The following is a 23,468-nucleotide window of genomic DNA, read 5'->3' on the forward strand; positions in this document are numbered from 1 at the left end:
TTCAGTTTTTTATTTTTCATAAAAAATATTTCCTAACAAAAAAACAATGTCACCTTACAATAACTGATTTTGAGTTTCATTGTTTCAAAATAAAATATCAATCAGAATGAAATTTCAGTGTACCATTTGTAATTCAGTAATATGAGAGAATTGGTCAGGGGGTCTGAATAGTTTTGCAAGGCACTGTGTGTGTGTGTGTGTGTGTGTGTGTGTGTGTGTGTATATATATATATATATATATATATATATATATATATATATATATATATATATATATATATATATATATATATATATATTTCTAATATAAGAGGGTTTTGAACAAGGTGTTTAAAACCAGCATACAAAACCACTGCTAGAACAAATACATCCATATTTACATATAAATACATACAAATTTGTGTAATGAAACTTTAACTTAAAACCTTACTGATTCTTAAATACAGGCCATCTTCCCTGTGTGACAATTAGCCCCAGTCTCCCTTTATCAAAATAATCTATCAATTATTATATCCTTTTACAAAAATAATTTTAATATTTCACATATAGAACTGACAATCTAAAGTCAATGCATAGATCGCACTTATAAAGCATCATTGGGGTAGGGGCTGGGCAAGGCAGAAACACAGGACGAAAAGGGAAACAACCTATGCAATCAATAATGACAGGTTATGTAGAGCAGGGGAGTAAAACTCATTTTAAACTGAGGGCCGGATTGGACTAAACGTAACATTATACAGGCCGAATGTTTTTTGTTAAGCCTCGGTGTACCTATGGATGAAGAGTGCATGCACGGACCATGTTATTCTAGAGCAGGGGTCGCAACCTATGGCATGCGTGGGGTAATCACTGGCACGCCCGCAACAGCGAGATGTGGAGTAGACTATTTTATTTATACAAATTCCGCACCTGCATTCCAGTCTACATCTTGATGGAATCCTTCTTCATGATCACGCAGCGTGTTTTATTCAGCAAATAAGCAAATTTGTGACATTAACTGTGTTAACTAATTTTGTACAAAAGTACAGGTTTTCTTTCATTAAAGCACTTAAGATGCTCTGTGAAAATTCACATGCAGGATCATGATTATATCATAACATCGGGTTTTGCACAAAGTTTTCACTCAAACTGTTATGCTGATAATATCATTTGTAATGAAAAATAAACGATTAAATTAGAAAAATGCAAAATAGAAACAATTTCACAAGTGGACTCATACTTCGGAAAATCACATACATTGTGCATTGTTTTTGTTGGCACAGCCACTGACCAGGAAAATAAAAAAAAAATGGCACTCCAAAGGGTTGCCAACCCCTGTTCTAGAGCTGATAAAGTCCAGTATTATCATTGTCCCAGCTTTAATAAGCCGTCGGAAAGCAAACACTAACACAAAGTAATGCCTTATTAAAAATAAACTGTATGGATAATTTGCATGTCAACTCAAACATTATATTTGTATTGATATCATATGTGTATTAATGCATTATATCTAATAATAATAATAATTCATTGAAGACTTGGAAACAACTGAGAAATTTACTTTTACCTCTATTTTTCCATGTATCTGTCCATGTTGTCATTATTGTCGTGGTTGAGGAAAAATGAACTGGGTTGCCCTGTGACAGTGTCACTCGCATCCCGTTTCTGATGAAAAACGCGAGTCGCGCAGCATTTGGATTAATAAACTGTTACATAATGTCAGCATCAACTATGATATACATACAATTATATTTAATACACCGGAATACTAAATACTGGGGTGGCAGGTGAGGTGGCACTGCTTTTTCTAAGGGTGGCAGTTGCCATCCGATGCCACCCCGGTACATCCGCCCTTGCCAGGATTATACAACATTCAGTTCTGGTCCTCGAATCTGACTGGGCGAGTGGCATTACAAGAGTGCTAATATTTAGTATAACAGCACTGGGCGCTTCATGATTTGTATCACTCCGCTTCTCTGTGTTCGTGGCTTTCCAAATAGTGGTTGGGATTTTGATACATTGTTAATTTTGTTTTCTTTGATTTATTCAGTGACCATTTCTGAAGGTTACATATTTATGCCAGTAGGTGGCAACAAATTTGCATATTTTATGTCGTTCATCAAAACAATGGAAGTGAATGAGAATGATTCATTCAAAAACAATGATTCGTTTACAAATAAAAGACCACTAGTTCGAAAAACAGTACGAGAGCAGCACAGAGAGTGAGTTGTGTTTGATGCTTTGTCTTTTTTTGGAACTATTTTCACTGGTAAATAAGAAATTCATGAACTAATTGGCCAATTTTGGTCTGAGATTTAAGTCATTTAACTTTATTTACTTTTGTTGAACTGTTGTATAAAAGCAATGGCACTTGCAATCATGCTGAAGTTTTGTATATGGCTTATATAGTATATGGAACAACAGCACTCTTGCTTGTGTGATATTGCTTAATTATGAAATACTGTTAAATAAAAAAAATGTTTGTTACTTCATGATACCCAACAAATTCATTTCAACAATGTGATTCTTACCTTTAACCACTTGTCCACACACTTGGCATGAAATTCGTGGTTACAGGGTAATACTCGAAGAAGCTGCCTTGACTCAAAATCACTAAAGCACACAACACACCTGCAAGAAAATCCAAGCAACAGTAACATAAAATATCAGGTCACAAATCAAAACTTCCAAGATGAGAGAAATCCTATCTAAAATAGATTGCCAGTAACTTGAGAACACTTACAGAGTTTGTTCAGATTGGTGGTTTTCTAAATTGAACCTGTAGGATGGAAGCTGCTCTATATCAGCTTTCGTCAGTCCACGAGGTTTCGCTTCACCAAGTCTCTCAGCAAGATTTAATAACGCCTAAGAGAAAATCACAACAATGTTTAAAACTTGTACAAAACTCTCAACACAAACCATAAAAAGATGCCATGTTTTATGTGAATAGTAGGGCTGTCAGCTTAATTTAGAGTGATTATTTTATGAAAAATACAGCATAAAAACAAAGAATGCAATGAATCGTACCCCCAATCTGTACATTAATTCTGTAATAAAGAATGTTCCTACTATCAGAACAATTCAAGCTTAAAGTAGCACTTTGATGTTTTTGCAAATCTATGGCGGTAGGGGCAGTCAGAGCAACTCCAGCTGTACAGGCAACAACATCTGTGCTCAAAGACAGCTGTAGCGAGCACAACAGAATGCAGGGATACCGTGACGCGTCTTTTAACATTTCAAACTTGACATAGCTTCCTAAAAACCCTTATGACTAGAGACGCTAAAAACTAGTGAGACGTGTTGCAACCAAAGTGAGATGCTCCAAAAGTCTGACACATGAGTACACAGACCAAAAATTAAAAATGGCACAAATGGAACAGGCCAATAATTTGGGTATCTTCAATGCACTGAAGAATGGGAATAAAACAAACAATATTTTGACTTTCAAAGCCACTTTTAGTATTGTCTAAATGCTTTACTGGTTTCTGCCACAATATATGTATAAGATGTAGGCTAATGCATTTAAATGATCTGTATTACAATATTTATTATATATAATTATAATTATTTCAACTGTTCTAAACTATACTACATTTGTTTGGGGGCGGGCTTTCTCAATAAATATTGATATGCGATTAATTCGATTAATTAATTGGCACATCATGTTATTGATTCGATTAAAATTGTAATCAACTGACAGCCCTAGTGAAAACCAATTATGGCAATAATAATTTAGGACAAGCAGGTTTATAAAAACAGTGGGCCAAATGCACGTCCCACCAAGTGATGATTCTCTGTAAGTGTTTACCTCATAGTTCTCCATCTCTACATCATCTACATCCAAGTCCAGACTGATAGCAGGACCCATAGCAGTCGGAGGCACAGGAAGCATTGAGCTGTTAAAAACATAAATCATTCACATTCACTCAATGCAAGGATCACACAACTGTATTTATTTTTTATTTCCTATAGTTGAGAAACATCAAGAAGGCATCATATAACCGTTAACCTTTTTGTCTGATAATGATTTTTTTCTGACAGTACATTATTCTTTACTTAGAATGTGAAAAATTCATACAACAAATCCATGTGTTTAGTGTGTGTTAATAAGAGTAGAAGAGACTCTTACAGGAAGTACGGAAGGAATCCAGGGTAATAGGGTGGTGGAGGGGGTGGGGGAGGCAGAGGCTGCTGTAACCTGTACCTCTGTCCAGTCATACGCCTCGGCAGCATGTGTGGATATGGCTGAAGATAGAGAGACAGGTGAAGAACAAAGTTACTCTTCACTAGAGCTACACGATTAATCGTTAAAAGATCTTGATTCAGAAACTTGTTCCTAAACGACAACGATCCAGCTATCTTAACCTTCCTGTGGCATGCCTTTGTAAGGCAGTCAAATTTAATTTTGATAAATACCTTTTTAAAAAGGTAAAGTTATTTTTAACTTGATATGGCATCTAAAAAACAGCGCTCCTGCAGGAGATGCTGAATAAATTAGGAAACGCAACGGCCAAAAACGTTAGTCTAGCGCAGTTCCCAAACTGCAGTGTGCCGCAACGACTGGCTAAGGGTGCCATGAGTTCTCTGCTCGGTTCAACATTTGAATAGCTACCGATGCTAAAAAATACCGGCAGTATCAAGCTCTGACTCAGTTCAGTAGCCACATGCTGTTTGGTTTCAGCTGGCTACGCTCACATGCATATGTCTGCATGTGTGCTCGTGTCCTGTGATGAATGCAGGTGTGCGCATAAACAGCCAAATGCTCTTTTTTTGTCAAAATGCTTGACGCGGCATTAATGTAAACACCGCCGTTAATATTTAAGCAGATGGGACAAAAATCTTATTTCAAAATATTTGGATCTTATCACTCTGTTCTCCATTTACTTTTTTATTTAAAAAGCTGGAAGCAACATTTACAAAAGAAACTCTGAAGGCTCCATGTTTTATTTTAATGAGAGTTTTTTAAAAGCATATTTGCTTATTTATTTACCAATGCAAAACATCACCTAATGCTCAGGTTTTGTAAATCACTTAAATAATGTTTTTTGATTCAAAATCGTAAAGAAATCTTATGCAAAAAACAAACAAAAAAATACAAAAATAAAATAAAAATCGTGATTCTCAATTCATCTGGAATCGTGCAGCTCAACTCTTCACATAGCAGACGTTATCCACCTTATCTAAACAACTTTTGCGACAGGGACAAAAATCATTGAGCAACCTGAGGTTAAAGGTGAAAACTGTAAACACAGAGACACTGTGGATCTATTAAAACATGGTTTGATTGTGTTATTTTAGCCTTCAGGGCTTTGCCTTAAAAGTTGGTTTATGGAGCTATTTGCAACAAAATAATTTAAAACTAATTTGCAAGATTGAATGAGAACTTACTATCTCTGAACCACAAAAGTGAATTCAAACTACAATTGTCAAACAGTTCCAATACAAACACATACAATGCCTTTAACCATCCATCCATTCATCCGTCTTCCTAACCATCTGTCTATCCACCTATCTATACATCTGTCTGTCCATCTGTCCGTCCATTCATTCTTCTTCCTATCCATCTATATATCTGTCCATCTATCTGCCTACCTATCCATCTAATTGTCTATCCATCTATCTATTATGGGTGTAACAAAATATTGTTTCGTATGGTATGACGCTCATGATTCGATACTATATGTATCATACAGTACATAAACACATTATAGTGTAGTTAAAAACTCATTTCCTCAAGAAAAACATGAAAATTGTGAGATCATATTAGTTTTTCCTCAACAATCAAACAAAATAAACGCAGTGCTGTTGTTTAAGTTCCTTTATTACAGAGCTCTGCTTTTTGTTGCCAATGTCAGCATGTCGTGTTGCGTTTATGATTTAAAAGACATTTATGTCGAATCCTTGAATAACTTTGAGCTAAACATTTGTGGGTGCTTGTATCGTATCGTGAGGCTATGCTTCGTCTCGTATTGTGAAATTTGTGTATCATTACATGCCTACTATGTACATCTATCTGTCCGTCCATCCATCTATGTGTCCATCCGTCCATTCATTCTAACGTCAAAGTTCATCTTGACAACCCTTTCTTTTCTAGTTATTATTTTTGACATTTTGAAATCATTTAAGTGAATTAAGCTCAAGGGAACATTAGTGATAGGTGATGAATCAAGCTTTTGGGGGTCTGAATCTTATATCCATTGGCTTAGCAACCCAGTTCTTGAACCGCTAAACCACACCACTAAATCTTTCTTACCACTCCGTAGGGTAGCTCTTGATGGAGGGGCTCTTGGGGGAGGTACTGTAGGGGGACGGAGGGGGTCATTGCTGGTGGATGGTGGGCTGGAGGATAAGAGAACGTTCCTAACGGATGCTGGTCTCCTCGCAGATCCACTTCATTCTCCACCCTCTGCAGAGGCTGAACACACAAGAACAACAACAAAAAACTGACTTTACACATCTGTAACAATAACACCTCTCTCTGCCTTTAGATTAATGCCATTGTAACTACGTTTTTGTCAATTAGTCACGACTGTATTCTGCATTGGGGAATTACTCAGAAAAAAGGAATCATTTTTTAATTGCCAATTACTTTTCTAGACTGTTATGGGATTACTAATTATTCTGTCTGAACAGTAATCACATTACTCATTATTTTACATATTGCATTACTTTGCAGCATGTTACACCCAACACTGGGTATAATACTTTGGGAATGTTGCAATACTGGCGGCTAGCACAGATTTTAGGCGCTGTATTATTTTAGCCTGCAGTGCTTTGCATTAAAAGTAGATTCATGGAGTTATTTGCAACTAGTGTAACATGTGTTTACAGCCTAGACATCTGATCTAATTTGCAAGGCTGAACTCACTTTAATCTAATAGCACATATCTGGGACCAAATCTGGTTTCTCCCAAACATGTGGATTTTCTTTATGAATGAACAAATAAAAGGTGATTTAAGTCAGTAATTTTTCCCATGTTCAAATACTTCTCGTATCCCAACTTAAAACGCAGAGACGACTATAAAAAAATCCATTCACAAGTAGATTCCCCCGAAAAGTGCAAACAATGTGGCACTATTAATAAATTGCTCTGATTGTTTGATAAGCCTGACAATTCCGCTTTGCAATGCTAGTGGTGCAGAAATTACACACTTCACCTTTAAGGCACCAATAATGCATATAATCTTTGCCCACAAATAATAAACTTGTCAGCATAGTCATTTGAAATGAAACCTATTAATCACTCCAGGAATAATTTTAGGCATAATAAAAACAGAACATATAATTCTTTTTTTTTTATTAATATATGGAACAATGAAGTGAAGCTCTTTTTTTGTCCTGATCTTTGAAGTTATCCAGAAATACATTAAAAATGCAATTCACACAAAAACAATTACTTGGATATAATTCTATGATTAACATATTTTGAATTTCTGAGTTCAAAGTCATTTTGATATTTTTTCTTGTGCAACCCACATGGAAACAGTAAAAATACATTAATAATAATAATAATTTCATTAAAACCTGACAATCTTGAAAAAGATGTGATGGCTTAAGTAGTTTAGAATAATCTTTTATTATTATTTCTTAAAAAAATAAGCAGTAAAACAGTTATAAAAGTATTATTCATGTTTGAAAAACCTTTGTCCACCAAATCAAATTTGGTGTAACCAACATGCAAGTAGCCATTTTGTTGTCATGTGACAAAACAAAACATAAAGGACCCCGATATTTTGACATTTTTATGAAGGCACATTTTTGTTCAGTTCATCATTTAGGTCATTCTGTTCAGGTTTTTGTTCAGAGTATCCCTACAAAAACTTCTTCATACATGTCTTTTAAATTAGATTTGTATCACATCGGACAACCTTGTTTGTCAATGTACCGTTTGTACCAAAATATACATTTCATACATTTACATTTATGCATTTGGCAGATGGTTGTATCCAAAATGACCTGCAGTGAATTGAAGATTTACATGTTAGTGACGTGTGTGTCCTGGGAATCGAACCCATGACCTAAACGTTGCTAGCACCATGCTCTACCAGCTTGAGGAAACAAAAATATTCACTATCACTTCAACAACATTGCACTCACCATGCGCGGGTGTTGGGGCTGTAAGGGGACAAACTGATTGAGTGGAGGCAGATGAGGAGGCTGGTGGGGTGGCACTGGAGGACTGGGATGCAGGATAAAATGCTCACTGGAAATCAATGGTGGAAATGCCTGATAGGACACCGGCAGGTGCTGCATGGTGCAGGCTTGAATGAGCTGCAGGCAAAAAATGAAAGATACACAAAGAATATTAGTCACTTTAATCATAAATGCACACAAAAATGGTACGTATGAGCATTTGGTCGCTGCTTAGAACAGAAAACAATCTGTTATGCACCTCAAAGAAACATGCCAAAATAGTTAGATACAATAATATATAGCATATTTCCAATATTCCACAAATGCATTTTAGCAATCCACTGAGAAATTTTCATTCAACAGCATTTCAAAGGCATTAGTACAAAAAGACTTTAGACTGTTGCAGATATCACTGACTAAAGAGCATAAGGTCTGGTCCACATTTCCACTTATTCTGGCCGAGAACTGCCCACTTAGACAGGAAGCACAGTCTGTCTGACCTGTAAAGTGATCAATCACAGTTTATTGTGTTTTTATGTGCAGTTTAGGGGCAAGGTTATCTAAAATAGATTATACCCCGATAATAGACTTTGTATATAATAATAATAATACTACTACATCATTCTCCACAAACGATTGTACTGAAACTCTTTAGTACAGTGTGTGGAAACTCACTGTACAAAACAGCACAGCACATAAAATACAAAGTACACACTATTTCACAGACTTATCTTAAAAAACAAAGCAGAATATAAAGTTCTGCTCATTGAAAACTACTTTACTTGCTACTAAATGTAAACTCTAAATATCTCTCATAGATTGGATGTCACTAGCCTGGCAAACTCTGGCAAATTCTCGGATTCGTTTTTCCTAGAAGGCGCTCACTGTATCAACTCAGTTCTTTGTAAACAACTCTGTGTCAAGGCTTCATTTCTAATATTTGTGCTTACTAGATTGAAAAAGTTATTATCAGTTTTGTGTGCAATATGCATAAGACGGTCAGTGAACAGACTGTAATTGGTCTGTGGGAGTTCTGTCTGAGGCCGAGGCTACTGTACATATACTATAGACACTTGATTAGATCAAGTGTCTATGAAGCAAACAGGGCTGAAAGCACATTTAGCAGTCTCTAGCACAATTCAAGACACTTGAACTGTACATCACTATGGCCACCTGAAAAATACAGAGGTGGGTATGTTGACAAATGCAATGACTTAAGACTGTGCAGATGTTCAAATCTGTAGAAACTGAACTTATCATCTCTAATACCCATGTCAAAGATCAACTACACCATATGCTTATTAATTTTCAGTTAGAATGCCAAAAATAGTGTTTAAAAAGCAAAAAAGGGTTTTGCACATGACCCCTTGTAAACTGCGTTCAAAAAATATAATTGCATGACAATCAAATTGTGAAATGCAGCTTTGAATCAATGCCTCACATGTATGCATGAGAGGGACGTACAGAACATACATTTATAATTTAATAGCTTTGGCTAGGAGGACAGGTGGGCATAATGACTGCCTGGAACACGCACACACACATCAGGCAGATGTAAAGCTGGAGCGTTGGGACATGTTAGGTGTGCTCTACACAAACTTCCACACATTCCAGCTCTTCCTTTTCAAACTCACTGGAGGAGGAAGGCAGCAGAGCAGAGAGAGCTGTCCGCTGAACATTACCGAGCATGCTGGGAGCTGCTGAGCATTGCAGGCTGGAATAGGTTGCCCGGTGTGGATGGGAAAGCCATGGGTTGTCACCGTAGTAACTGTATAGGATATTGGAACTGATCCTTGATGCATCTTGAAGGACAACACAAAAAAATTACTTGTTAAAAACACTTGACCTAAACAATTACAGTATGTTTATTTCCAGGTATAAATTAGATTCTGAAACCCAGATTTTCAATGTAGACTCTTTAATATCAGGGTCAAAACTCACAATGATACATTTGCTGTGATGAATGAACATCCATGTTTTTTTTTAGCTAATACCTGTTCATGAAGATCCACCATGATGGAGCTCTGTTGGGGAGGTTGTGTGGCAGTATGCAGCATGCGTGGAGGTGCACTGGTATGGCTATATTGCCTGGACTCATCTAAGGGAATCTGCTGATGCTGGGTGAAGACCATGTGGTGGAAGTTCTCATCCTGACGCAGGGAAGTGTGCACAGCAGGTATATCTCGTTGCCCCCACTGACGTCGTACTGGAGGACTAGGACATGGACAAACAAATAATGTAAAAATTGTAAGCAGTCATTTAGCTGACACTTTTTTCCAAAGCGACCCTGGTACAGAGACAATCCACCTGAAACAATTTGGGTTAAGTGCTTTGGTCAAAGGCACAATGAAGATAGATCATGGATTGCCCCTTGTGGGACTTGGGCCTACAACCTTCCAGTTATCAGCCCAGATCTTTAAACACTAGGCCACACAACCTCCAGTGATGGGTTTTCAACAAAAAATTTCAAAAATTCAGAAGAAAACAATGACAACAGCTCATGGATTACCCCCTTGCAGGACTTGAACCAACAACCTTCTGGTTACCAGCCCAGATTTTTAACCACTATGCCATGCAACCTCCAATTATGGATTATCAACAAAAAATGATGTCCAAAACTAATAAAACAATGGCGATATCTCATGTATTGGCCCTTGCGGGATTTGACCTTAAAACCTTCCAGTTACCAGCCCATATATTTAACCACTTGGCCACACACATCTCCAATTACGGACTACTAACTAAACATAAGTCCAACATTCCTAAAACAATGGCGATGGCTCAGTGATTGCTCCTTGCGTGACTTGACCCTAACACCTTCCATTTATCAGCCCAGATTTGTTTTACCACTAGACCACACCACCTCCAATAATGGATTATCAACAAGAAATATGTCCATAACTCATAAAACAATGGTGATATTCCACGGATTGCTCCTTGCAGGGGTTAAACCTACAACCTTCTGGTTACAGGCCAGATCTTTTAACCACTAGGCCACACTACCTCCAATTATAGATTGCCAAAATAATTTTGCAGAAAGCAGATAAAGTGAGGGAATGCTATGTGCATTAAAGTGAACACAGTGGGCATCTCACCTTCTCCTGAGGTGCAGAGGGGTGATGCAAGGCTCCCCGACGACTCTCCTCTGGTTTAATGGGGCTGTTGATGGCCGCCTACTCACTGCTACTTCCCATGGTCGCATTTGTGACGTCGTGCAAATGAGACACACTTGGGGTGGGGGACCAGTAGTGCAAGAGGCACTTGTGTCTAAAAGCCTCAGACTGTCGTAACTCTGTCCAAAACACAAGAAACAGAAGAACAAAGAGGTTTTGTGGGTTTGTAATGCAGAGAATAGTTACAATAACTAGCAAAAAAAAAAAAATATATATATATATATATATATATATAGGAAAATACATGACAAACATTTGATGCAGCAATAGAGAAAGGGATGAAGTACTCTTAGTCATTTCAGAGTGTTTAATTCTGGATTAACATCTTTTTTTAAGCCCAGGGTTATGCAACATTTCACTTTTTTGCACTGCTCTAACCCTAGGTTATGAAGCCCTGCTCTGTTGCTGGTCTGAATTGCGTTTCAAAGATATACAGTGTGAATTACTGACCCAGGATAAATTATGAACAGTGTAATACACACAGCGAGATAACAAGGGTTATGTTAACAAATTGACCCTAGGTTACAGGGTTTATTCCACAATGGCCACTAAATTTCTATGACTTTCCAGTAGTTAATGATTATTAAGGACTTTTAAAAATCATTGAAATTCAGACCAATTCACAAATTAATCATTCAGAATTCTGTAAATCAGTTAATCTGATTCATAGAAAATTATCTACTCAAAAGATCGATTTGCTCGCACATAACCATTATTTACTCCACAGAACAACTTGCTGACTAAATATTAAAAAGCAGACCTTAAAGGGATAGTTCACCCAAAAATGAAAATGTTCTCATCATTTACTTACCCTAATGCCATCCCAGATGTGTATGACTTTCTTTCATCTGCAGAACACAAATGAAGATTTTTAGAAGAATATTTCTGCTCTGTAGCAAGTGAATGGGTGCCAAAATTGTGAAGCTCCAAAAAGCACATATGCCCATCATAAAACTAATCCATACCACTCAAGTGTTTTAATCCATATTTTCAGAAGTGATATGATAGGTGTGGGTGAGAAACAGATCAATATTTAAGGCCTTTTTTGCTTAAAAGTCTTCTCACTGTCCAGTAGGGGGTGATATGCATGAAGAATGTGAATCACCAAAAAACACAAAAAGAAGAATGTGAAAGTGATCTGTTTCGCACCCACACCTATCATTACACTTCTGAAGATATTAACCACTGGAGTCTTATGGATTTCTTTTATGCTGACTTGTGTGATTTTTTTTAGCTTCAAAATTTTGACACCCATTCACTTGCATTGTATGGATCAAAACAGCTGAAAAGTTCTTCTAAAAATCTTCATTTGAGTTCAGCAGATGAAAGAAAGTCATACACATCTGGGATGGCAAAGTAAATTGAGATAATTTTCATTATTGGGTGAACTATTCCTTTATCTAATAATAATACATTGTATATTCATTATAAAAAGCATCCATGATTTTTACAGGCCTGGAACACAACCTTATTATTCCCTGATATCCCCATACAGTATTCTGGCATTATATGCATGACACATTAGATGAATTTTTCATCTGCTATAAAAATACACATACTTATACATTCATGCAAGATATATATCAAAATACTACAAAAATGGCAGTTTTATATAAGTAATGTATATTTCCCAAATACTAGATGAATTTGAAAATATGCATATATGCTCAAATACATTATCTTTATATATATATCTATACACACACACACACACACACACACACACAGTACTGTGCAAAAGTTTTAGGCACTTGTGAAAAATGTTGCATAGTGAGGATTTCTTCAAAACTAATGCCATACATAGTTTTCACTTATCACTTAATGTCATACAAAGTCCAGTAAACATAAAAAAGCTAAATCAATATTTGTTGTGAACACCTTTGCCTTCAAAACAGCACCAATTCTCCTAGGTACACCTGGACAGTTTTTCTTGGTTGTTGGCAGATAGGATGTTCCAAGCTTCTTGGAGAATTTGCCACAGTTCTTCTATCTATTTCGGCTGTCTCAATTGCTGTAATTGTCTCTTTATGTAATCTCAAACTGACACGATGTTCAGTGGGGGGCCTTGTGGGGGCCATGACATCTGTTGCAGGGCTCCCTGTACTTCTATTCTAATCTTTTCTATTTGCAAAAGTAATGTTTGGGAGTCTAACATTTATATTTCCTATTGACACACTAAAGCTGAAGATATAAATAACCATCTTAAGACAAATGCTTTTGTGAAACATCTTATGTGCCTAAAATTTTGCACAGTACTACAGTGCATCCAGAAAATATTCACAGCGCTTCACTTTTTCCACATTTTGTTATGTTACAGCCTTATTCCAAAATTGATTAAATTCATTATTTTTCTCAAAATTCTACAAACAATACCCCATAATGACAATGTGAAAGAAGTTTGTTTGAAATCTTTGCAAATTTATTAAAAATAAAAAACGGAAAAAAAAAGAATAAAAAAATCACATGTACATAAGTATTCACAGCCTTTGCCATGACACTCAAAATTGAGCTCAGGTGCATCCTGTTTCCACTGATCATCCTTGAGATGTTTCTACAACTTGATTGGAGTCCACCTGTGGTAAATTCAGTTGATTGGACATGATTTGGAAAGGCACACACCTGTCTATATAAGGTCCCTCAGTTAACAGTGCATGTCAGAGCACAAACCAAGCCATGAAGTCCAAGGAATTGTCTGTAGACCTCTGAGACAGGATTGTATCAAGGCACAGATCTGGGGAAGGGTACAGAAAAATTTCTGCAGCATTGAAGGTCCCAATGAGCACAGTGGCCTCCATCATCCTTAAATGGAAGAAGTTTGGAACCACCAGGACTCTTCCTAGAGCTGGCCGCCCGGCCAAACTGAGCGATCGGGGGAGAAGGGCCTTAGTCAGGGAGGTGACCAAGAACCCGATGGTCACTCTGACAGAGCTCCAGCATTTCTCTGTGGAGACAGGAGAACCTTCCAGAAGAACAACCATCTCTGCAGCACTCCACCAATCAGGCCTGTATGGTAGAGTGGCCAGAAGGAAGCCACTCCTCAGTAAAAGGCACATGACAACCTGCCTGGAGTTTGCCAAAATGCACCCGAAGGACTCTCAGACCATGAGAAACAAAAATTGAACTCTTTGGCCTGAATGGCAAGCGTCATGCCTGGAGGAAACCAGGCACCGCTCATCACCTGGCCAATACCATCCCTACAGTGAAGCATGGTGGTGGAAGCATCATGCTGTGGGGATGTTTTTCAGCGGCAGGAACTGGGAGACTAGTCAGGCTCAAGGGAAAGATGAATGCAGCAAAGTACAGAGACATCCTTGATGAAAACCTGCTCCAGAGCGCTCTGGACCTCAGACTGGGACGAAGGTTCATCTTCCAACAGGACAACGACCCTAAGCACACAGCCAATATAACAAAGGAGTGGCTACGGGACAACTCTGTGAATGTCCTGGAGTGGCCCAGCCAGAGCCCAGACTTGAACTCAATTAAACATCTCTGGAGAGATCTGAAAATGGCTGTGCACCGACGCTCCCCATCCAACCTGATGGAGCTTCAGAGGTCCTGCAAAGAAAATTGGAGAAACTGCCCAAAAATAGGTGTGCCAAGCTTGTAGCATCATACTCAAAAAGACTTGAGGCTGTAATTGGTGCCAAAGGTGCTTCAACAAAGTATTGAGCAAAGGCTGTGAATACTTATGTACATTGAATACAAGATGATTTTTTTCGTTTTTTATTTTTAATAAATTTGCAAAGATCTCAAACAAACTTCTTTCACGTTGTCATTATGGGGTATTGTTTGTAGAATTGAGGAAAATAATGAATTTAATCCGTTTTGAAATAAGGTTGTAACATAACAAAATGTGGAAAAAGTGAAGCGCTGTGAATACTTTCCGGATGCACTGTGTATATATATATAGTATACATATATATTATATATACACACACACACAGGTGGCCAAAAGTTTGGAATAATGTACAGATTTTGCTGTTTCAGAAGGAAATTGGTACTTTAATTCACCAAAGTGGCATTCAACTGACCACAAAGTATAGTCCGGACATTACTGATGCAAAAAAACAGCATCATCACTATTTGAAAAAAGTCATTCTTGATCAAATCTAGACAGGCCCCATTTCCAGCAGCCATCACTCCAACACATTATCCTTGAGTAATCATGCTAAATTGCTAATTTGGTACTAGAAAATCACTTGCCATTATATCACAGTTGAAAGCTATTTGGTTCGTTAAATGAAGCTTAACATTGTCTTTGTGTTTGTTTTTGAGTTGCCACAGTATGCAATAGGCTGGCATGTCTTATGGTCAATATAAGGTCAAAAATGGCAAAAAAGAAACAGCTTTCTCTAAAAACTCATCAATCATTGTTTTGAGGAATGAAGGCTATACAATGCTTGAAATTGCCAAAAAAAACAAAAAAAAAAAAACTGAAGATTTCATACAAAGGTGTACACTACAGTCTTCAAAGGCAAAGGACAGACTCTGGCTCTAACAAGGACAGAAAGAGATGTGGAAGGCCAGATGTACAACTAAACAAGAGGATAAGTACATCAGAGTCTCTAGTTTGAGAAATAGACACCTCACATGTCCTCAGCTGACAGCTTCATTGAATTCTACCTGCTCAACACCAGTTTCATGTACAACAGTAAAGAGAAGACTCAGGGGTGCAGGCCTTAAGGGAAGAATTGCAAAGAAAAAGACACTTTTGAAACAGAAAAAAAAAAAAAAAAGAAGGTTAGAGCGGGCAAAGAAACACAGACATTGGACAACAGATAATTGGAAAAGAGTGTTATGGATCTTAACCCCATTGAGCTTTTGTGGGATCAGCTAGACTGTAAGGTGTGTGAGAAGTGCCAAACAAGACAGCCACATCTATGGGAAGTGCTACAGGAAGCGTGGGGTGAAATGTCACCTGAGTATCGGGACAAACTGACAGCTAGAATGCCAAGGATCTGCAAAGCTGTCATTGCTGCATGTGGAGGATTTTTTGATTTGCCCTCACTACAAATCACCATGGTTTTACTACAGTAACCATAGTTTAAACATTGTATGTGTAGTCAAATCATAGTAACCACAAAATTAACATGGTTACTGTCCGAAGGTCCCTGACCAGATGTATCGCCATCAGAATATATATACAGTACTGTGCAAAAGTTTTAGGCACATAAGATGTTTCACAAAAGCATTTGTGTTAAGATGGTTATTTATATCTTCAGCTTTAGTGTGTCAATAGGAAATATAAATGTTAGACTCCCAAACATTACTTTTGCAAATACAAATGATTAGAATAGAAGAACAGGGAGCCCTGCAACAGATGTCATGGCCCCCACAAAGCCCCCCACTGAACACCGTGTCAGTTTGAGATTACATAAAGAGACAGAAGCAATTGAGACAGCCTAAATAGATAGAAGAACTGTGGCGAATTCTTAAAGATGCTTTGAACATCCTATCTGCCAACAACCAAGAAAAACTGTCCAGGTGTACCTAGGAGAATTGGTGCTGTTTTAAAGGCAAAGGTGGTCACACCAAATACCGATTTAGCTTTTTTATGTTTACTGGACTTTGTATGACATTAATTGATAAATGAAAACTATTAATTTCATTATTTTTTAAGACATCTTCACTTTGCAACATTTTTCACAAGTGCCTAAAACTTTTGCACAGTACTGTATATATATATACGATTTCTGTATGGATTTTCCATGGTTACGGGAACATAATAAAATTGTCTGGGCAGTTTTGAAACAAATGTACGATTTCTATTTCCCATGAAATCAACAATGCAATGATCTTACAGCAATACACTAACATTAGTCTCACCAAGCTGTTCACTAGTAGGGCTGGGTGATAGGATGATGTAATCGGATATCGACGATGTCTTACAAAGATCCCGATGCCGCTTGAAAACAGATGATCGACAATATCGGAAAACTGCAAAACCATGGATCTGGGAAGTCGCAAAATATATTAAACAGTGGCCAGGGTGTGAATCTAGCCAGGGCCGTAGCAAGGAATTCTGGGCCTCCTGACTGTATATTGCTCAGGGCCCCTTTCCTATTAAAAAAAATACAGTTTAGAATTTGTTGTGGGAAACCCCCCCTAGAATCAGTACCACATTTCACCCCACTAGCTACTGCCCTGAAACTAGCACCTGCCACATGCGACGAGGTTGAATCCAGTTCGCAAGTTCCTCATTCAAACGTAATTCATGCGCGGGTAATTTTGATCATTTACCCGCAACATGCGGGCGACCTGTCTTAGAGTGACACATGACAAGAAATGCTGTTAGTCACAAAGACATGCGCTTGAAGAAACACACGTTATTATATTTTTAAGAACAGACAAAAGAAAAGCCGTCAATGCTTGTGTCTGATTGCTGTTTGTTCAGAGGCGTGCAGCACAAGCCTGTCTCGTGTAACTAGCACATGTAAAGAGTTTCATTTATCTGAAAACTGTTTGCAAGAATAATGTTGTCTATGAGAATGCTGCAAATTATCTCCGATCATCTCAGGATTATTATTTTATTCCTTTTTATTTTTCCATTCAGTTTAAAGTGCAATTTGAATTTAGAAATGTCTTTTATGTTTTTCGTGTTTCAATAAATGAATTACATTTTTAAAGCAAAATGAATAAAGCAAAAAAATTCACAGACTCTCACCAGGGGGATTGGCGATGTAATCAGATATCGCGATATTTTTAAGGCAATTATCGCAAAAATATTTTTTACATATTGCCATGCCCTGTTTACTAGTGGATTTCTCTATAGCCTGTGCCATTGGTCCAATACAAGTCTAATCTTATTAGTATACCAGAAAGGCTGTGTGGCCTGCAAAACCAAATTTCTAAGCCATTTCTACATCATTTACGTCACAATATATAAGACAGAAACTGTAAAAGACCATGATCATGGAAAAAAGGTACAATGTATAAAGAAAATGTAGCACTTTTTGTTAGCCTACTTTTTAAACACTCACTCTTCTCACAATCGGTGGAATATGTATTAAGGCGTACACCTCCTCTGAGAGCAAGCATAAACTTTCCAACATAACCATTACATTATGATACTTTACATTACTGAAATACACAGTGTCATGTTTATCATTAGAAAACAAATATCGCCAAATGTTGACAAACTGGAAAGGGTAAACCGTGTTTAAGGGCAAGACAGAGCTGATTTTCCCCAAAGAGGGGGAGCTGTAACTTCAACAACAAAAGCGTGGAGTGCCATGTGCTCAGACATAGACAAAGCAACAACAAAGAAGCGCCACCAAACCCAGCGTGCTTCCCTTCACATAAAATAATCATTTAAAGGGACTAGCCGGTATGATTACAACACGCTTTATATTTAATATGACGGGAGTGCACATTTCCCGTGTTTCAGCCACTTCAATGTGTCATTGTGGCCCAGCAGCGCACAACAACAATAGCACAAAAGAGTCGCGAGGCCGAAGTTTTGCATGGGTTTGGAGCTCGTGCAAACATCCGCAGTTGCGCTCGTGCGTTTGTAAACAAAATTTATCGGTTGCACGGAGCTTGTGCGTTGAATAAAAACGAATCTCATGCACTTCTCAAGTCCTTAGCTGCTATCGCTGTTAGCACATAGCCTGAGAAGACCATCCCAAAGCTCTAAACAGGAAATGCAGGGATGCACCCCTGACAAAAGAAACATTGCTTGGTTTTGCCAGACGTGGGCCGTTTGAACGTCTTAAATGCAATGTTGGGAGACCAGAGTTGCATTTAAGGCGACATACGACAGCTCTGGGTCCACTAAGCAGCCTTTAAAGTGTAAACGTACCAGCCGAGCTTACTTGTTTTCAATGGCGCGTGAGTTTCCGACTCGTCCACGCGATGTTTGTTGGCGAGCGAGGTAAAGTTAGTTTTAAGTTCGACATTCGTTGGATATTCGGTTTCTCTTACCCGCTCTCTTCAGTCGACAATCTTACAAAGATGTCATTATCACACTTGGTTTATAGGGTGTATAACTATACTTCATGGGCATTAAATAATAATAAAATAAAAAAAATGTACTCAAAACAGTCAACTCTTGGTGTGGCAGCAAAATTATGCCTGAAAATGCTCCGATGCGCTTTGACTGCCTAGCGGACGTAAGGGACCGTCTGAAAACTCCACCCACAAATATAAAACATAGGAGATGTCCACTCATTCATTCAATTGACGTGCAAGTTATACATGGAAAAAAGATAAAGTCAAATATATTTTCACATTCAGAATTGTTGTATTAACTTCCCAGAGGATAGATGGACTTACTACAGGTGAGATTATTACAGTATGATCAATTATATGAGTATAGTAATCAATTATTTTAGAAAAATATTCACTAGTAGTGAAAATGACAGAGAATTAAACATTAAGCATGATAGGCAGAGCCCTTCTTTGCTGAACCCATCGGTATGTTATGGGTAATGATCTATTTTTTTTTTTTTTTTCATTTTGAGGTTGCTTGTGTAGTCTCTGATAAGGGGGAAGTATTTGGTCACCAGGTAAATGTGGCATTTATCAGACAATGGTGAGGCAGTCGACAACACAGCCATGTGGTAAATTATCATTCACCAAGATTCAACGCATCTAATTCATGACTTCCTTCTATAAGCTTGTATTCATGGCAAAGCACAAGGAAAATATCATCTTAAATCAATTCAATCAGCATTTAATGGATCACAAGAGACCCCCTATTGTCCCACTAAGTGTCAAATAAACATCACCAAACAAACCGCTGTTTGCAAATAAAAAAAAAAAAAAAAAAGTAATTCTCTTCTCCTTGAACTTCTAATTACTCATCTTACTCCAAAGGGAACTTGTGGTCCTCGTAAAATTTTGACCCTCCCTTACATTTATGTTTCATAATATTAATAGAACTATTGAAAACTATTAATAATTCTTCAACAGCAAAAATTGAATTTAGCTCAAAAAAGGCAGCAGACAAACTGAGACAAGATTTCACATTTTTATTTAAAGTGTGATGTCTACAAAAGTGCTTGGCACAATTCACTCACTGCTGCAAGCAAGTAATTTCTTTATCACGTTCTTTATAACAACTAATTTTATTGATGTTCTTTTACATGTATTGTCTTAATTTCAGTTAACATTTTGGCCTATAGTTGCAAATAATGTAAATTAAATCATCATCTTCAAATTTGGAGATGCACATACATAGAATACATTCATAGTTGTTACAATATTTTACCATTGATAAGGAAAAATAGACTATTTCTAATTGTTAGAATAGAATAGGAAACAAATCTCTAAATTCAGTTTAAATACATGAAAATAGTTACTTTGCCTTTTAAAGGGATAGTTCACCCAAAAATTAAAATTATCTCATAATTTACTCACCCTTATGCCATCCCAGATGTGCATCCAAAAAGCACATAGAGGCAGCATAAAAGTAATCCATAAGACTCCAGTGGTTAAATCCATGTCTTCAGATATGATATGAAAGGTGTGGGTGAGAAATAGATAAATATTTAAGTCCTACTTTTTACTATAAATTCTCCTCCCTGCTCAGTCAATCTCCACTTTCACTTTCACATTCTTCCTCTTGTGTTTTTGGTGATTTACAATTTTCATGCATATTGCCCCCTACTTTCTAGCAAAAAAGTACTTACATTTTGATCTGTTTTTCACTCCCACCTATCATATCACTTCTGAAAATATGGATTTAACTACTGGAGTCAAATGGATTACTTTTATTCTGCCTTTATGTGCTTTTTGGAGCTTCAAAATTTTGGCGCCCGTTCACTTGCATTGTGAGGATCTACAGAGCTGAAATATTCGTCTAAAAATCTTCATTTGAGTTCAGCAGAAGAAAGAAAGTCATACACATCTGGGATGACTTGAGGGTGAGTAAATGATGAGAGAATTTTCATTTTTGGGTGAATTAATCCTTTAAGTTTAGTCAGTTAAAATGTTGTGCTTTTGGGTTGCTACAAAACAAATATTATGTAATAACTTAAAGTTGAGATCAGGGCTGGAACAAACTGCTATTTGCAGTAGAAAGTTCTTCTATATTCTCCCTGAACTTCCGATTATTCATCTTGGCCCTCTTAAAATTTCGACCCCCTCATTACATTAATTGAACTATTAAGATTATGATATTAACAATTCTTAAGCAACAAAAGCTGTGCCATTTATGACTTGTGTTGAATCACCAAAAAGCAGCGAACAAACAACCAAGATTTCACATTGTGATTTGAAGTGATATCTTCAAAGGTGCTTGGAGGACTTTACTAAATCACTGCAACAAGCAAGTGGTTTCATTATTACTTTCTTTAATAACAACATATTCTATAGATCTTAGATCTATAGATTTTGTAGATTCTATTACAACTCTTAATTTCAGAGTTATTGCACTCTAAGTTTACATTTTAACTAATAAAAATGCATTTACTATTAAACTACTATTAACTTGTGTTGCAAATAATTATAAGTAAATTATATTATATTAATTAAAAATAACTCATAAATCAATTAACAACTTAATTATTAACATACATTAATAACAAATTAATTAGCTTAAGCAAATTACCTGCACTCAGTAATTTTTCCCTCATTTAAAAAGTGTTTCTTCTGAAGACATAAATTGCAATTTTGAAACATATGTATTTATAATTACCACTCAAGTGAGAAAAATAATACTGAGTGCACCTTTAACCATCATACTTAATAGTTATCTATCTATCTATCTAAGATAGATAGATAGATAGATAGATAGATATTATTATTATTATTATTATTATTTATTTATTATTTTCTATTTGGAAGTGCACATAGGCCTGCATGGAGTGTTGGTACAATATGTTACACTTTTTCTGATTCTTTAGAATAGAACAGAATAGAATAGATACATTTTGTTAAATTTCATGAGAATATTCAGTTTAAGTGTGTGTGTGTGATTTTATTTCATATGTAAATACCTTTGTGCATGTGTGACTTTGTACTAGTATGTTCATATTGTATAGGCTGTTTGCTCACTTTGAAGCACTTTGTAAACATTGTTTTTAAAAGATGATAAAATGCATGTTTTTATTATATTATTATTATTATTACACAATGTGAAAATACGAAAAAGAGAGATGAGCATCTGAACTCTAGTTGCCTCCAGCAGCAGCAGTTCTCATCCGCCTCTCCGTCAGAGACAGTGTCACAGCCCAGTCTGTTACATAAACCTTGCGCCAAATGGCGAGCCGGCCAGAATCAAACAGATACAAGACTATTCACTGAGGGGCGATCAAAGTAATACATTATGTGTCCAATGCACTTTAAAATTCATAAACTTTAAAATCGCAAAAAATATTGCGATTTATTTCAAGGGAAAAACGCAGCACTGTAACTAGTGCAGGAAGCAGACTACCAGAAGTATGGGTCAGGCCATTATGAAGCATTTCTATTCTATATAAACTGAATACTCAGAATACAATTGTAATTTAATTAGGGACTAAATTAAAAAAGAGGACCAAGGAACTATTTTTCTGCAGCAATTTCAAAAGGGCCTCTCGTCTAGTTTCACTGCAGAGAAAACACCGCAATGTAACCTTTCTTCGTTAACTCCATTGAAAATCACTTAAATATTTCAGATCGGATTGAAACATGCGATGCGCGTGCATAAAATCACGCACATGTGAGAAAAGCGCAGAGGACGCAAACCCGTGTCCCATCCATCCATGCACTTCCAATCCAATGTAAACATTACAGCATTACAGCAACAAAACAAGGAGGGGCTCCAGGCTTAGGGGGACAAGATACAGAAACACACCGAAATCTATGTGCGATGAATGCAAGACCACGAAAAGCCACTGAAAACCACGCAAGACAGAGGCGCGCGCGTTACCTGATTGTTAATTTGCGAGCATCTCAGTCGCTGATATTTCTCCTTGTAATCCTTCACATCTCTCCCATATTCTGTGCGGCGGCATGATCATCAGCTGTTCCTGTTAATGGAACATTCCGTGGATTTCACCACTGAAGTGGGAAATAGGTACAAACAGTCGGTCGCGCGAGCAAAAAAAAAGGCAGAATACGGCATTGCTCTCCGCGTCTCGCGCACAACAATCGCCCCCTGAAAGCATCACACTTTCCCGAATTCACTGTACTCGGTTGAACCCGTTCTCATCCGCCGTCTATCTGTGTGGGTTTTGTGACATACCCCTATGAGCCCG

General features: G+C 37.1%; 1 protein-coding gene across 6 annotated transcripts in view; it reads right to left on the minus strand.

The window, feature by feature from the left end:
• The window catches only part of LOC127418304 (RING finger protein 44-like), a 30,690-nt gene extending 7,222 nt beyond the window's left edge, over nt 1–23,468 (minus strand). The window contains exons 1-11 of one of the 6 annotated variants that reach the window (XM_051658838.1): nt 23,141–23,468; nt 11,209–11,405; nt 10,108–10,327; nt 9,748–9,915; nt 8,078–8,251; nt 6,233–6,394; nt 4,109–4,224; nt 3,788–3,875; nt 2,723–2,844; nt 2,511–2,610; nt 1,547–1,644 (exon numbers count right to left, since the gene is read on the minus strand). In XM_051658838.1, coding sequence (XP_051514798.1) covers nt 1,549–1,644; nt 2,511–2,610; nt 2,723–2,844; nt 3,788–3,875; nt 4,109–4,224; nt 6,233–6,394; nt 8,078–8,251; nt 9,748–9,915; nt 10,108–10,327; nt 11,209–11,315 — 1,353 coding nt within the window. In that variant the 5' untranslated portion in view covers nt 11,316–11,405; nt 23,141–23,468 and the 3' untranslated portion in view covers nt 1,547–1,548. Of the gene's footprint in view, nt 1–1,546; nt 1,645–2,510; nt 2,611–2,722; nt 2,845–3,787; nt 3,876–4,108; nt 4,225–6,232; nt 6,395–8,077; nt 8,252–9,747; nt 9,916–10,107; nt 10,328–11,208; nt 11,406–19,087; nt 19,392–23,140 lie in introns of those variants that run through there. The other 5 variants (XM_051658839.1, XM_051658836.1, XM_051658837.1 and 2 more) reach the window with 5 other exon arrangements.

This window comes from Myxocyprinus asiaticus, chromosome 27, assembly GCF_019703515.2.
Source record: "Myxocyprinus asiaticus isolate MX2 ecotype Aquarium Trade chromosome 27, UBuf_Myxa_2, whole genome shotgun sequence".
Lineage (NCBI taxonomy): Eukaryota > Metazoa > Chordata > Actinopteri > Cypriniformes > Catostomidae > Myxocyprinus > Myxocyprinus asiaticus.